Below are 14,468 nucleotides of genomic sequence, written 5' to 3' on the forward strand. Positions count from 1 at the left end.
CGCACAGATTTGCCTGCGAACACCTGCGGATTTCAGTGCGGATTCTCAGCACATGAATCCTGAAAGTGTGCATGTACCCTAAAGGTATTCAGATGAATTACACAAGGTACAGATATTTAAAAGAGTGGAAATGGGTCTCCACTAAAATGTCTTCACTATATCTGCTTTTTCTAGGTAGTTCAATTAGTAAATTTTAGACACTGTCCATTGTGTATATCAGTGTTATTATACTACTACATGCCTGTGAGAACTGGAATGTCATGAATCAAGTCCACTTTTAAACAACCCTCACTGTGTATGTTTAAAAAAAAAATTATACTAACTAGAAGTGGATCTAAGAATAAGCAGAGAGGGTATAAATATAACCTAAATAGCATAGCTTGAAAATCAGTGAAAACCTTAAAATATATAGCATTTGAGTGGAAACTTATATGCTTTGTGTTTAGTAGCAACCCACATATGGAATATACCAATATACCTTCTTAATAACTGTATGGCTTGAAGGCTATGGACACATTCAAATATATGTTTTACTGAATTGCATGTTATGTGATAAAAAAAATATTTTCTAATTGTTTAAAATGAAATATTCTCAATCATTTGTCTTTCAATGTCTCAATGTGTTCACATACATTGCAGGCAGCTCGGTTCCATTCAGAGTAAAAATCCATCAGATGAGCTCTCTTATGGCTCACTCTGTAGCTCTTATTTCTGTTCTCTTGAAGGATCTTTCAAGCTGAAATTGTTGTGATTTAAGTTTATTTTTTTGGGCTCCAAAGATGTCAGCTTATAAAGATCATTAAAGGGATTGTCTCATCATGGACAATGGGGGTATATCGCTAGGATATGCCGCCATTGTCTTATAGGTGCGGGTCCCACACCTATATCGAGAACGGAGCCCCGCAAGTGAAGGAGGGCGCACTGCGCATGCGCAGCCGCCCTCCATTCATTTTCTGTGGGGCCGGCAAAAATAGCCGAGCGCTGGCTATTTCCGTCGGCCCCATACAAATGAATGGGAGTGGAGGTCGCGCATGCCTGGTACGCTCCCATTCACTTATTTGGGGAGTCGGCTTGTTGGTTGCCGGACCGGAGTCCTCCAGCCGCCACCTTGCGGGGCTCCATTCTCGATATAGGTGCTGGTTCCAGCGGTGGGATCCGCACCTATAAGACAATGGGGGCATATCCTAGCATTATGCCCCCATTGTCCATGATGAGACAACCCCTTTAAGGAGAGCAGAGATAAGGGCTGCAGAATGGGCCATACGAAAGATCATCTGATGGGACTGAGCAGTCTGCAATGTATGTGAACACGTACAGGTGGCAAAAGACAATAGTTGAGAATTTTTTATTAAAACAAATTCTAAAAATATTTAGATTCAATTAAAATAATAAGGTATTAATAGTCTTTAAATTTCATATGGGAGTCAGTAAATAATATTGTTGATTTATGTATTTAATTTTTTCATGAATGTCCAAATATAAAAGTACATTTTCTTTTTAGTGCCCTCTCAAATTCACCATCTATCCTGTAAACTACCATCAAAATGCATAATTTTTTTTCCTTCAGAATATCACAGTCCCACTCCTCTTGTTGACTTCCTTAGGCAGAGTTCACATGACTGTTATTTTTTTTTATTCTTCTGATCCGTCAGAAGATCAGAAAATAAAGGAAAAAAATGGATCCTGTGTAAGTTATGCACATTTTGCATCAGTTTGAGCCATTTCTGAAATCCGTTAATTTAGACAGAAAAAGTCTTTTGTGCTTTTTTTTTCTGTCTAAAAAATGGATTTCAGATGGAAATGGCTCTTACGGATGCCAAATGTGCATAACTGATGCACAAGTTCAGGTTTTTTACAGGATCATTTTTTTTTCTTTATTTTTCTGCTCTTCTGACGGATCAGAAGAAAGGGGGAAAAAAAACTGTGATTTGAACTCTCCCTTAGGGCTCATGCACATGACCTTGTGATGTTTTGCAGTCGCAAATTGCTGATCCGCAAAACACGGATGCCAGCCGTATGCGTACCACACAGCAAAATGGACAAGAATAGGACATGTTTATTTAATTTTTTGCTGGGCCATGGAACGGAGAAACGGATGCGGATAGCACGTGGAGTACTGTCCGCATCTTTTGCAGCCCCATTGAAGTCAATGGGTCTGCATCCGAGACGCAAAAAATACACTCCTCACATTTTTGTAAATATTTTATTGTATCTTTTCATGGGACAACTGGTGAATGTCTCTAACATCCACCAGCTCCGTGATGTCGTTATCGAGAAGTGAAAGAGGATCAGCCAATAAGACAGAGCCAATAAGACAGAGCAATAGATTTGTCCGCAAGAAAATGACCAAATGGACTGCCCAACTGTTCAGGCAATTATCGGGAAGGGACTGTTCCTTCTCAATAATTGCCTGCTCATCAGTCGGGGTAAAAAGCTACATTTACGTGGAGCGATTACCTTCACTGTATAGGGATGACTAATTGCTACTGCAATCGCTCGTCCTCATACAGATTCATTGTTTACGGGCAGTAGATCACAGTTAAGACTACATGAACTGCTGTCTAGAAATTATTATTTAATGTGCTGTATGAAAGATCATTTTAGCATTATGCTTGTTCATTAGTTGATCGGCAGCACACTTATAAGGGCCTATTATTGGGAATGACCATTCATAGTAAGGTTCGTTCCCAATAATCGGCCTAACAATTGTGTGGTGTAAATCCACCTTTACACTTTAGTTCATATAGGATTACCTAAAAGAATATTCTCATCCACTGACAGCAGAGATCTTACAGTGACAAATTGAAACTTGCATTTCCTAATACAATGATTACAGTTAATGTAGTTTAAAGCTTTAAACCCCATAAACCAGAATTGTACTTCTGAAAAGCTTTCAGATGATGCTGTCTACATTTCATTTCACAGTTTGAGTTTGACTTGTAACAAGACACTTCTGACCGCCAAATCTTGCGTTAGTATTGGGCCAGTGACGATGAGAAGGCAGCAGAGGCTTGGTATACAAATATACTGTGCTACACTTTAATAAGAAATCTTCTGCATGCCACTTATCTTGGCTTTCTTCTTTCACGTTGTTCTTCAATTCTTGCTGGGGAAAGTTAAAATTGACTTCCAGCACTGCTTTCTTCACAAAAGTCTCTGAAAATAATTTCTGCTAACCTAACAGACTTCTCAAATTGCACATGAATACTGAAGAGATTTCATTGTTATAAATGTCTCTAGTATGTTCTCTTGTATTCTTTAAAGGGTTTGTGGAAGAATGGGGGTGGTTAGAAACCCCCATCTCCCCCCCCCCCCTCCATTCTGCCAAACACCCAAAGAGAAGGTGACTTACCTGCTTCTCAGTGCTGGTTCCTGCTTCTTCTCCTGCAGGGCTAGGCTCCAGCTATGTCAACATCTGCTTTGACATCACAACAGTGTCCGGCTCCCCTTGCATCATGACAAATGGTCACATGACACCATGGGAGACGGACAACACAGCGGCCAATCAGTGGCTGTGGCAATGTCAAATCAGATGTTGACCTCGCTAGAGCCCATCACAGGCCTGCAGTAGAAGTGGTGGGGAGCCAGCGCCAGGAAGCAGGTAAGTAGTCTTCCCTTTTGCATGTGCAGCAGAATGGGAAGGGGGGGGGGGGCAAAACCTCCCCATTTTTGCACAACAGCATTATTAGTCATTTGGACATACCCAGTCTTTTATGTTCTTTAAGAATTTTTTAAAGATATCTGTTTCAAGTGTTTCAAAAATGGAGACCTATCACTCTAATCTCAGGCCTTCTGCTTAATATAATTGAATTGGAAGATAGTTGTATACTGTAAATGCCCAAGGATTACAGGATACATAGTATGCCATTATAATGCTTCACTTACACTGGCGATTGTTTGGTACAAATGCTCATTCATGATAATCTGCCCATGTAAAGGTGCCGCAGATCAAAACAAGCATCAGGTGGAATAATTGTTCGCGCTGATACCTCAATCCTTGTTTCTGGGCAGGAGATTGCGCAGTGTAAACCATGATCTGCTGCCCAGAAACAATTTAATTTGTATGAGGTCAAACGGCAGCAGTAGCAATAGCTTGTCCCTATACAATGGAGGAGATCGCTGCATGTAAATACAGCTCTTCACCTCCTCTGACCAGCAGGTCAGGAAGCAACGCTTTCTTCCCGATAATTGTTTGCTAGTTGGCACAGTGTAAAAGCCCCTTTTATAGTGAATGCAGTTTTCTGCATAATAGAATTGTAGTAGAGTGAAAAAGTATAACAGCAGCTAAATAGCAAGGTGAGATGGTGACTTTTATGGAATGGCCAAACCAAAGAACAACCATAAGAACATTTAACCTAGAGGAAAATGTCCAAAATCTCTCCATGTCAAATTATTATCTAAAGTTACATAACGGTTCACGTTTTTTGTTTCCTTTTTTGTCACTTGTTGAAATTATAGTTACAAGAGGATACTGAAGCCATTTATGTTTTTAACTTACTGCTAGCAATAAACAGGCCAGACACCGGTCAGCACTTAGTCCTGTATTATTAAAGGTGGATTTAGACGGGCCGATGAGCAGCAGATTGTCAGGAAGGAAGCGTTTACATGCAGTGATCACCTCTACAGTATAAGAACGAATGATTACCACATCTGCTGCCTTGTTTTGGGGCATCAGATCACTGTTTAGACGGCACGATCTGCTGCCCTCAAACGATAATTTAGGTGCCTGCCTGAACGACTGTTTCACCCAATGAACGAGCATTTCGTTGTTCACTTGTGATCAGCTGCACCTTTAGACGGGCAGATTGTTAGAATTGAGTGTTCGCAGGAACTACGTTCGTTCCCGATTTATCTGGCCGTCTAAATCCACCTTAAAGTACAATATAGACACTATGGCCCTGATTTATCTCCTCTTCACTCCTGAATACAGAAAGTCGCAAATGAGTTTTTTTTGTTGATTTTTTTTTGCGACGTGTTAATGACTTTCACTCCAGATTTATCACTCAGCCTCACTCCAGTAGGAGGGTGAAGTAAGAAAATTGGAGTAGCTTTTCTAGAAAAGTGTTAGGTTTAAGGATAAGACAAATTTATTAAACATGTGACATTTAATAAATGTGGCATAAAATACTCCAACATAGACTCAAGCAAGACTGACTTCAACTATTCCCCTCATGATAAATTCCCCCCTATGTATTATTTTAAGAACACCTAAACTGTGGGCTATATCGTTCCTCGAGGATTGCCATGGTGCATCGGTAGTGCTGTACATACATTGTTGTTTCTATTGTATTCAGTGTTGTTGACTTTGCTTCTAGTAAGTCTAGTTTCTATCCCTTGCTTCTTTCCTCCATCCCTCCTGTTTCCAAACGCCTGCCTTGCTTCCCCTCTGCATAGGTCGAGGACAATGGTATGTATAACTGCATCTGCAATGCTTTATCTGCTGCATAAATGCATAACATAGTACCCTGTTCCATTAAAGAGAAGGAGATATAATAATGCCTGTATATATAAACTGTGAGATCATTATTACGGAGGGGGGAAAAGTCAAACTGTCCAAGCATGTAAGATTTCCCCTCAAATTATTAATGTAAAATATAAAAAACATGTAGCTAGAGATTATCAGTATGATCAAGTGACTCTCAGCCCTGGTTGCAGACCCTATGCATTGCAGTGGGCATGGCTTTCCGCCATGTGGATAAAACAGTAATTGCAGGCCACATACCATATATGTGACTTTTCCCTTGAAAAGTGGCTTGTTGGCTCTCCTTCTAATAGTACCCTCTGCATGGCACTTATGTAAGTAGCCATTATTTATTGTCGATTAGATGTAGTGTTTGTGTTAAAGGGATTGTCTAGATTTCAGCAAATAAAGATCATTCATTGTATAAAGGGAAAAAAATATGCACCATGCTATGTGGTGTGTATCAGTTCATCAGTTTTCATGATCTGTGCTTGTTCATGGTGACCCTCTGGAAGAAAAATGTAGATATTACATTCACTAACATAAGGCAAATCTTGAAAACTGTGAGGAAATGATACACACACACATAAGGGTAAGTTCACATCATTGCTATATATTTCCATTCCACCCTGTTTAAAGGGCAGAACAACAAAAATAACAGAAGTACCGGATTGGGCACATAGGTGAATGGATTGTACAGACTCCAACGACTACAATGGAGTCTGATCAATATGTGTTTAGGATCCTGTTTTTTACCATACAAAAAAGTCATGCATTCAGAACTTTTTTTGGCCAGTCTTTTTGATGGAGACTACAACACAGATGTGAACAAGTCCTATAAAAAGTGGATATTTTTTCACCGTACCATGAATAAGCCTTATTTGCTGAGGCTGGAAGACTCCTTTCAATACTGTGTTGCATGGAACTGTGCAGCAATTTTGTTAGTCAGTTCAACCAGTTTTATGTGCCTTCCATTAAAACAGTTCAGTGTCACTTTGTTTCATGAAAACTTGTTTCCCATACACAATGTCTATTGGCGTGTTCTTTGTTATCGTGTACTATTAGTGTCATAATCCAACTATAATAATGATAATATACAGCATCAAACAGTTGAAAAAATGACTCACAGTTTACGTAGATCTAACACTCTGGATAATTTTTTATATTTTTATTATAATTTGGGAATATGTCTAATACTAGGATTGGCTACAGAGACGGTAACTCATGAAGCTAATGTTGTCCAAGCAGTAATACCACACTAGATGATCAGAGTGCAACCAGGGTCATCTAAAGAGGTTACCAACCACAGCAATGATCTTGGTGGAAGTTCACATTATTATTTCTCCTTTTCCTTGCATGCCTATAATCAATGTCACCAATTACTGTATGAAATGTCTCAGGTTTTCTAACATATGATCCATATCCTTCTACAGAACACAGCTCTTGATAAACAAGGGCAGATTGTTTCTTGCAAACGCTGTGACAACAATGGTACCACTGACCCGGAGAACACCAGCACCGTGACAGCGTTGGCTGATGACCGTCACCTGGATTTGGGGTCTACCAAATTGATGTGATGGATACAAGCCTGGAGCAGATTAATGTCTACTGGGCAGCGTGATCACTAACCTTGAGGATAACTAATGACCATATCCAGCGGGTGATATCTGTTCTTATTACAACTTGTTTTTATTTTTCAGGAACACTTACTGACTTCCACCAGTTTTCATTACAATCAGTAAAGGACTATACTAGAGTGTTAGATTTGGACTTTGAATTAGTTTCTGACAGGTATAGTTATGTTTCCATATGTTTCTGTATTGGTTAGTTCCTGAAGAAGAAGTACTGGTCCGATGGCTACTGATTTGTTAACACTACTAAGATTTTAAGAAGAAAATCTCTATGGCACGTCCTAATTTCAGCTTTGATCATGGTAGTTCCTTTTTTTAGGTGGGGGGTACAGAGGATTCTCATTTTCTCTATAGTTTTTAGTTTTTTAAGAAATCCTAAAATTGGATTCTAGAATCCTACAATGTAATGGGCCAAGTTTAAAAATTCTGCAGTATTTCAGACCTTTGGTGAAAAGGGTACATGGTTTCAACACGTGGGTATTTATTTGAAGACATGTTCTTCCATTGACTGATGTGTGACTACTTTTTTTGGATCTACGACTATTTATGTAAAACGAACTTGCTAATAATTCTGTTACAGAATGGAATGTAGAGGTTGCTGCATGTCACATCTCAACAGAAGTGGTGCAATTAAATATTTTAAAACATTTTCTAAGAAAAAATTACTGCTCCATATCCATATAAGCAGCGGGAATATGTAATTTAGGGGCTAATCTAAAATGTGTCATGGTCATACTGGATAGACCATTCTAGCATTAAACATACACAAGCATATAGATATGCTTTTTAATAACCCTTCCATATTGTGCGCTCATTGCTCAAACAACCAACTTGCAGCAAAGATTGCTCATCAGGTCCATACCTGGTTAGAAGCTGCTATCCTGCATGGTTTCTACTTGTTATGCTACTTACATAGGGCCTTCTGTTATCACAAATTATCACAGGAATCCACCTATCTCTAAAGAGGTAAAGACAATCATGGTTAATGGGCCTACTCATTCTACAGTGGCCTGAAAAGGTTAAGCAATTGGTTTGATATTATAGAGTAAATATATTTTCTAATTTTCTGTAAAAATCACCTCGAAATGGACAAGACTATTATTGGTAATATTGTTAAATGTGATGGGAACTTCATAGACCCTATTGGCAAAGGCGTACCTACCACCGAGGTAGACACTGCAGCTGCTATGGGGCTTTTGGAAGGATGGGATCCTGCCTTGGTTGGTCTTATGTCTTTGTGCAGGACTCTTATCTGCTTGTACAACTGCATTGTAAGCAACCAAGGGGACGAAGAATTGGTAATGTGTGAAACCTTAATAGGGTAATTTGACCTTTGGTAAGGGTTGCCCTCTCCTCTATAGATCACCTGCCTGTAGACCTTCAAGTTTAAGAATCTCCCAAGACAAACAGAACATGCCTAATGAAATTTATATTTTTGGATAGTAGCCAAAGGTATGGATATAGCTGTCTGGTTAGGACTCTTTCAAACAGAAAATAGTACACCAAGGGTTAACTTTTATATATTAAATCTGGCAGTAGAATAAGAGTGTTCTATGCTGTTCTTTTATATGGCAAGAGCAGAAGAAGATACGTTCAACAGAGGGGCCTGGAAACTGAAAATGTGGACATCAAGCTAAATAAACACAACTGCATGAATACTATCCAAAATGGCCTAATTAAGCAATTTGAATAAAGTCTAAATGAATACATATATTTATTAAAAATGAGCCTATCCCTGCTATATGTAATTAAAGGTTATGGACACACTTGAGGACAATTTATTTTATTATTGCTTTCCACTTATTTTGGGCTAAATGAGTGAAAGCTGTAGAGAAAAAAAAGTGAACATTTTTACAAGAGAACCACCGAAAAAATTATTTTTAGCCCAAAATGAGTAGAATACAATAAAAAAAAAATGCCCAAAGGTGTCCATAGCTTTTAAATGTTTCATTTATTCATTATACTATCCAACCCCTATAATGCCACCCAAAATGGCCAGGCACCTCATACAGGTTATATTTACCACGCTCCCCAGCACAGCCGCCAACGCATCTCTCCATCGCGCGGATCAAAACAGACAGGGGAAGGGGGCAGGTAATAGCGGACCATGACTGGAACGAGCCTCTCTACCGGGACCTGCAATGCTAGGGAGGTTTGTCACCATTGCGGCCTGCTATCGGCTGCTCCCCCATCGCTGGATGTTATGATCTGTCGAGGAGTGGGGTAAGTATAACCTGTATGAGGTGCCCAGGCATTTTGGGGGGCATTATAGGGGTTCGATAATCCATTTAAGTGTATAGTACTTTTTTTTTTCTGGTGTATTTCGTATACAGAATTAAAGAAAAAAGTTTAGAGACTAACTCTAACAGTGAACTAAAATTTCCACAGGCCAGTTGAAATGTGACCTAAACTGGTAATTTATAGTCATGTAACATCCAAAAAAAGAGATATAAATGAAATGTTTCCTTGTACATCCCTATAGATGACGAGGTTGTTAAGTTCCATTTATGGGGCCTACTCAAAAGGGCCTATATGCAATAATTGAAGAGAATGGACGATTTCTACCAAAACCTCATTGTCTGGAAAGAAGTTGGTCGAGTCGAGTTAAAATTTTTTATCCAATAGCCTTTAGTCTATATAACAAGATTCCCAGAAAAATTGTTTGTCCTGCACCCAATATCATTATCACATATGCCCAGGTAGAATGACTGTAATGGTCAATGTGGACTTCCTGCAACCTCATCCTGCTAAACAACAAAACCATGACAATAAGCAAGAAATGAAAGTACTGATTATTTGAGCATCTTTATCCTGGAATGGACCTATCAGGGACAATAGCCCAATGAGTTAAGTCAAGCCTGTTCAAAGGCATTAACTCTCGAGTCCTTGTAAGACGGCAGAGAGCAGTAATATCGCCTAAAGGTTCTCCATATGAATGTTAGAGTTTAGTCATTTGGTTGCTTATTTTAGGCAGTATTGCACTTTTCAGGTGCACAGGTACATTTTCACAAGGTATTATCTATTCATGTATTTGCTACTCATTTTTCCAGACATCATGTTTTAGAACCTCTCAGTATATGGCTTTCATTTTGTATTAGAGATGTAAAATATTTCCAATAAACATCCTCTTCATGGAAGACTGCTGTATTTCTTTATTGATTCGTTTGCGTAGATTATTTGATTAGCTGTCAGTGATGGTCATTGCTGTAGCATAAATAACAGTAAATGCAGTTTTAGATTTCTAGTAAAATCATGTAAAAGATAAGTGTAAAGGGGGAATATTAATCACTAATATTTATGCAAATATCAATAATCATAAATGGGAGGAGCCGTCTATTGATGACTCCGCCCATTTATACAATAATATTACAATACTTTCACTATACTTTACCTTACGCTAATCACTAAGCTAGTTGCATGCGCCTTACTAAACTAACTATCGCTAATAACCACACATTACACAGATAGTTATATATAAAACACAGTATTTATTATTACCAACAATACACTAAGCACGCAATACACTAACAATACAGTACTATAAATACAGCACTAAACTACACTACACAGTTCCCAAGTTCCACCCACAAACTAACTATGCAATACACATACACACACGTATTAGCAGCCCACCCCACCTGTCTCTATTTACTATCCCTATGGGGTACGACGAGGGTTAACGGTGGTCTTACAGGGGTGTAAGTAAACCACAAATAATGGGGTAAGGTACCGTGACAATGGAAGGGTAATCGGGGCAAGGGTATATCAGGGGCACAGGATCAGGGAAATCAGGGCAGGGGTTTGGGGGACCAGGGTGCCCAGTACCAGGGACACAAACAAGGCAAGGGTTAATCAGGGCCCAGGGTGCACATCAGGGACACAAACAAGGCAAGGGTTAATGCCTTGCAAGTATAAGGAGATTCAGCAATGCAGGGGTTTGGATAAAGCAAAGTAGGGGTTTGGATAACCAGGGGGGGGGGGAATAGGGGTTAACCAGGGGGGGGTCACTTACAACAATACAAGTCTAATTATACGCTATATCTATATATATTGATAGATCAATGGTTATAAATATATATACATATAGATGCACACACCACAATACAAACCTCACTACACTAGACAATTCCACCCCACACTCTAGCTGTACAATACACATACATACATTCCTTAGCAGCACACACTCAGTTACTACTGGGGTATGCAGGCAGATTACAGGGCAGCTACAGGGGTATGAGTTGGTGGCAGGGAAGGGGTGAATCAGGGCAGGTGTATTGGGGGTCTGGAGGGAAAGGGTTACTCAGCCATTCTCAGGGCCATGTGGCCTCTCTTCCTTCAGGGTGCAGCTCCCATGTGTCCAGGTATCCAAGAGACCGCAACTCTGTCCGGTTTGGGGTTTTATAGCACAAAAGCAGCCCCCTCCTCCTTCTTCAACAGGAGGGTGATGACATCATCGTGGGGTCGTTTGACGGAATGCTAGAGCTGAAACAAAGGACTTTCTGCACAAGCTGTAAGCCCCCAGCTGCTACATAACATCACACACTCCCACGTCATAAACGAACCAGGCTGATCAATATATATATATATATATATATATATATATATATATATATAGATGTACACATATACATACTACCCAACCTGGGAGCACTTAGGTATATACATCCATATAGATGTTTGGGGCACATCTACATGCATGTCCATATACACAATATCATAAATGGGCAGTAATAAGCCCACCTGCATATGGATATATTATACATAGAGATGTATGCTGACAAGGGGGCATACATACATCTCCATGTATACACCCATACCACCTGGACCGGCCCATGCAAAAGGGCCAATATACATGCATATATGTAAGGGCATATATACATCTATATTTAAATCCAACACGTCCCTCAACAATAAGTTACCTAAGTCTTTATCAGAACATTACCAAATTCCGTACTTTTTCCCCCACTATATACTGTTGTACACCCCACTGATATTTTAATTCATTAAGGCACACTAGCGTTGTTTGCGGATCCGTCATGAACGGATCCAGTTGTATTATGTCTTAAATAGCCGTGATGGATCCTTCACGAACACCATTGAAAGTCAATGGGGGAGGGATCCTTTTTCTATTGTGTCAGAGAAAACGGATCCGTCCCCATTGACTTACATTGTGTGCCAGGACGGATTCGTCTTCCTCCGCACCACATCGCGGACAGAAAAACGCTGCTTGCAAACGGAACGGAATGCATTTTGAAGCATTCAGTTTAGTTCAGTTCAGTTTTCTCCCCATTGACAATGAATCCTATGACGGATCTCAATAGCGGAATTGAAAATGCTAGTGTGACAGTATATAATTATATCATTAGATAGGCACACATCATCTGGGATTGCTCAGAGGCTTTTGAATTCTACAAGTCGTTTATAATAACACCCTTTAACTGTTTTTAACTGCAATATGTTTTAATATATTTATTATGTTTTACTGTTTATAGCTGCAATTTTTGGTCAAGTATTTTCTGGAATTTTAAGACCTACAGGTGAAACTCGAAAAATTAGAATATCGTGCAAAAGTCCATTTTTATTTCAGTAATGCAAATGAAAAGGAATTGGATTAATGCAACTTAAAATTAAAATTTTGTGAAAAGGTTCACTATTCTAGGCTCAAAGTGTCACACTCTAGTCAGCTAATTAATCCATACTCCCTGAGCAAAAGATACCTCAAAATTGAGACTTTGGGGTTTCATAAGCTGTAAGCCATAATCATCCAAATTATAACAAATACAGGCTTGAAATATCTCACTTTGCATGTAATGAGTCTATCTCATATATTAGTTTCACCTTTTAGGTTGCATTACTGAAATAAATGAACTTTGCACAATATTCTAATTTTTCGAGTTTCACCTGTATGTACTGAGCTGTGCTACGGCACATATATAGGGTGTTATAATAAACGACTTGTAGAATTCAAAAGTCTCTAAGCAATCCCAGATGAAGTGTGCCTCTCTAACCATATAAATATATATATATACAGTTGTGTTCAAAATAATAGTAGTCAGACATCACTAACCTGATCAATCACTGTTTTTGGTAGAAATTATATTTCTACATGGCAGATCATTTACTAGCAGGTGTAGTATAGTAATAGAAATCCAACAGTCATGACATGCATGCTGCTGATTCTGTGTAATTGAATCACTAATTGAAAGGGGCATGTTCAAAATAGTAGCAGTGTGGAGTTCAATTAGTGAGGACATTCATTCTTTGAAAAACAGGTGCCAATTATTGCTCTTATTTAAGGAAGGAAGGCAGCAAATGTTGTACATGCTGGTTACAGTGCATTTCTCTCTGAAATTCTGAGGAAATGGGTCGTTCCAGACATTGTTCAGAAGAACAGCGTACCTTGATTAAAAAGTTGATTGGAGAGGGGAAAACATATAAAGAAGTGCAGAAAATGGTAGGCTACACAGCTAAAATGATCGCAAATGCTTTAAAATGGCAACCAAAACCTAAGACGTGGAAGAAAGCTAAAAACTACCATTTGAATGGATAGAAAAATAGCCAAAATGGCAAGGACTTTCACAGTCCCTCAGGTGACTGATGTCAGGAAATCAAGGAGATTGGCTGAGCGTGGAGGAATCGAACAGCCTCCTTGATTTCTCTTGATTCAGTGTTGATAGGGTTAATGACCACTTCCCTTTTCTCAGCTGTTGCTCAATGGTCATCACTTCTACCCTTTATAGTCTGACCCCTCCCTTCTGACTATGCGGTAGATAGCTTCATTTGGGTTTGGCATATAAGATCACTTCCATTGTTAACCCTGTAGCCTTCTGTCTTGAACTTCCTCAGGCTTTGAAAATTCATAACGTTTTTCATAAGTCGTTGTTGAAGAAATGTGTCGAACCTATTGAGCCGTCCTCCTTGCCTCCTGCTCCTGTCATGGTGGACGGTAATTTAGAATTTCAAATCAGCAGGATTGTGGACTCCCAGGTTCTCCGTAGATCCCCCCAGTTTCTCGTCCACTGGAAGGGTTACGGACCAGAGGAGAAGATGTGGGTTCCAGTGGCCGATGTTAATGCGAATCGTCTGGTGAAGGCCTTTCACAGAGCCCATCCTGATAAGGTCGGTCCTGGCTGCCCAGAGGTCACCCTTAGAAGGGGGGTGATGTCAGGAAATCAAGGCGATTGGCTGAATGTGGAGGAATCTAACAGCCTCCTTGATTTCTCTTGATTCAGTGTTGATAGGATTAATGACCACTTTCCTTTTCTCAGCTGTTGCTCAGTAGTCATCACTTCTACCCTTTATAGTCTGACCCCTCCCTTCTGACTATGCGGTAGATAGCTTAATTTGGGTTTGGCTGAGCTGGTGTGAGTTTCTCT

General features: G+C 39.5%; 1 protein-coding gene across 5 annotated transcripts in view; it reads left to right on the top strand.

Annotated features, from left to right (window-relative positions):
- The window catches only part of DCLK2 (doublecortin like kinase 2), a 153,658-nt gene extending 144,700 nt beyond the window's left edge, over positions 1 to 8,958 (top strand). For 2 of the 5 annotated variants that reach the window (XM_040418531.1, XM_040418532.1), the window contains one exon: positions 6,895 to 8,958. In XM_040418531.1, coding sequence (XP_040274465.1) covers positions 6,895 to 7,038 — 144 coding nt within the window. In that variant the 3' untranslated portion in view covers positions 7,039 to 8,958. Of the gene's footprint in view, positions 1 to 2,925; positions 3,496 to 6,894 lie in introns of those variants that run through there. The other 3 variants (XR_005776359.1, XM_040418534.1, XM_040418533.1) reach the window with 3 other exon arrangements.
- Positions 8,959 to 14,468: the final 5,510 nt, after the last annotated feature.

This window comes from Bufo bufo, chromosome 2, assembly GCF_905171765.1.
Source record: "Bufo bufo chromosome 2, aBufBuf1.1, whole genome shotgun sequence".
Lineage (NCBI taxonomy): Eukaryota > Metazoa > Chordata > Amphibia > Anura > Bufonidae > Bufo > Bufo bufo.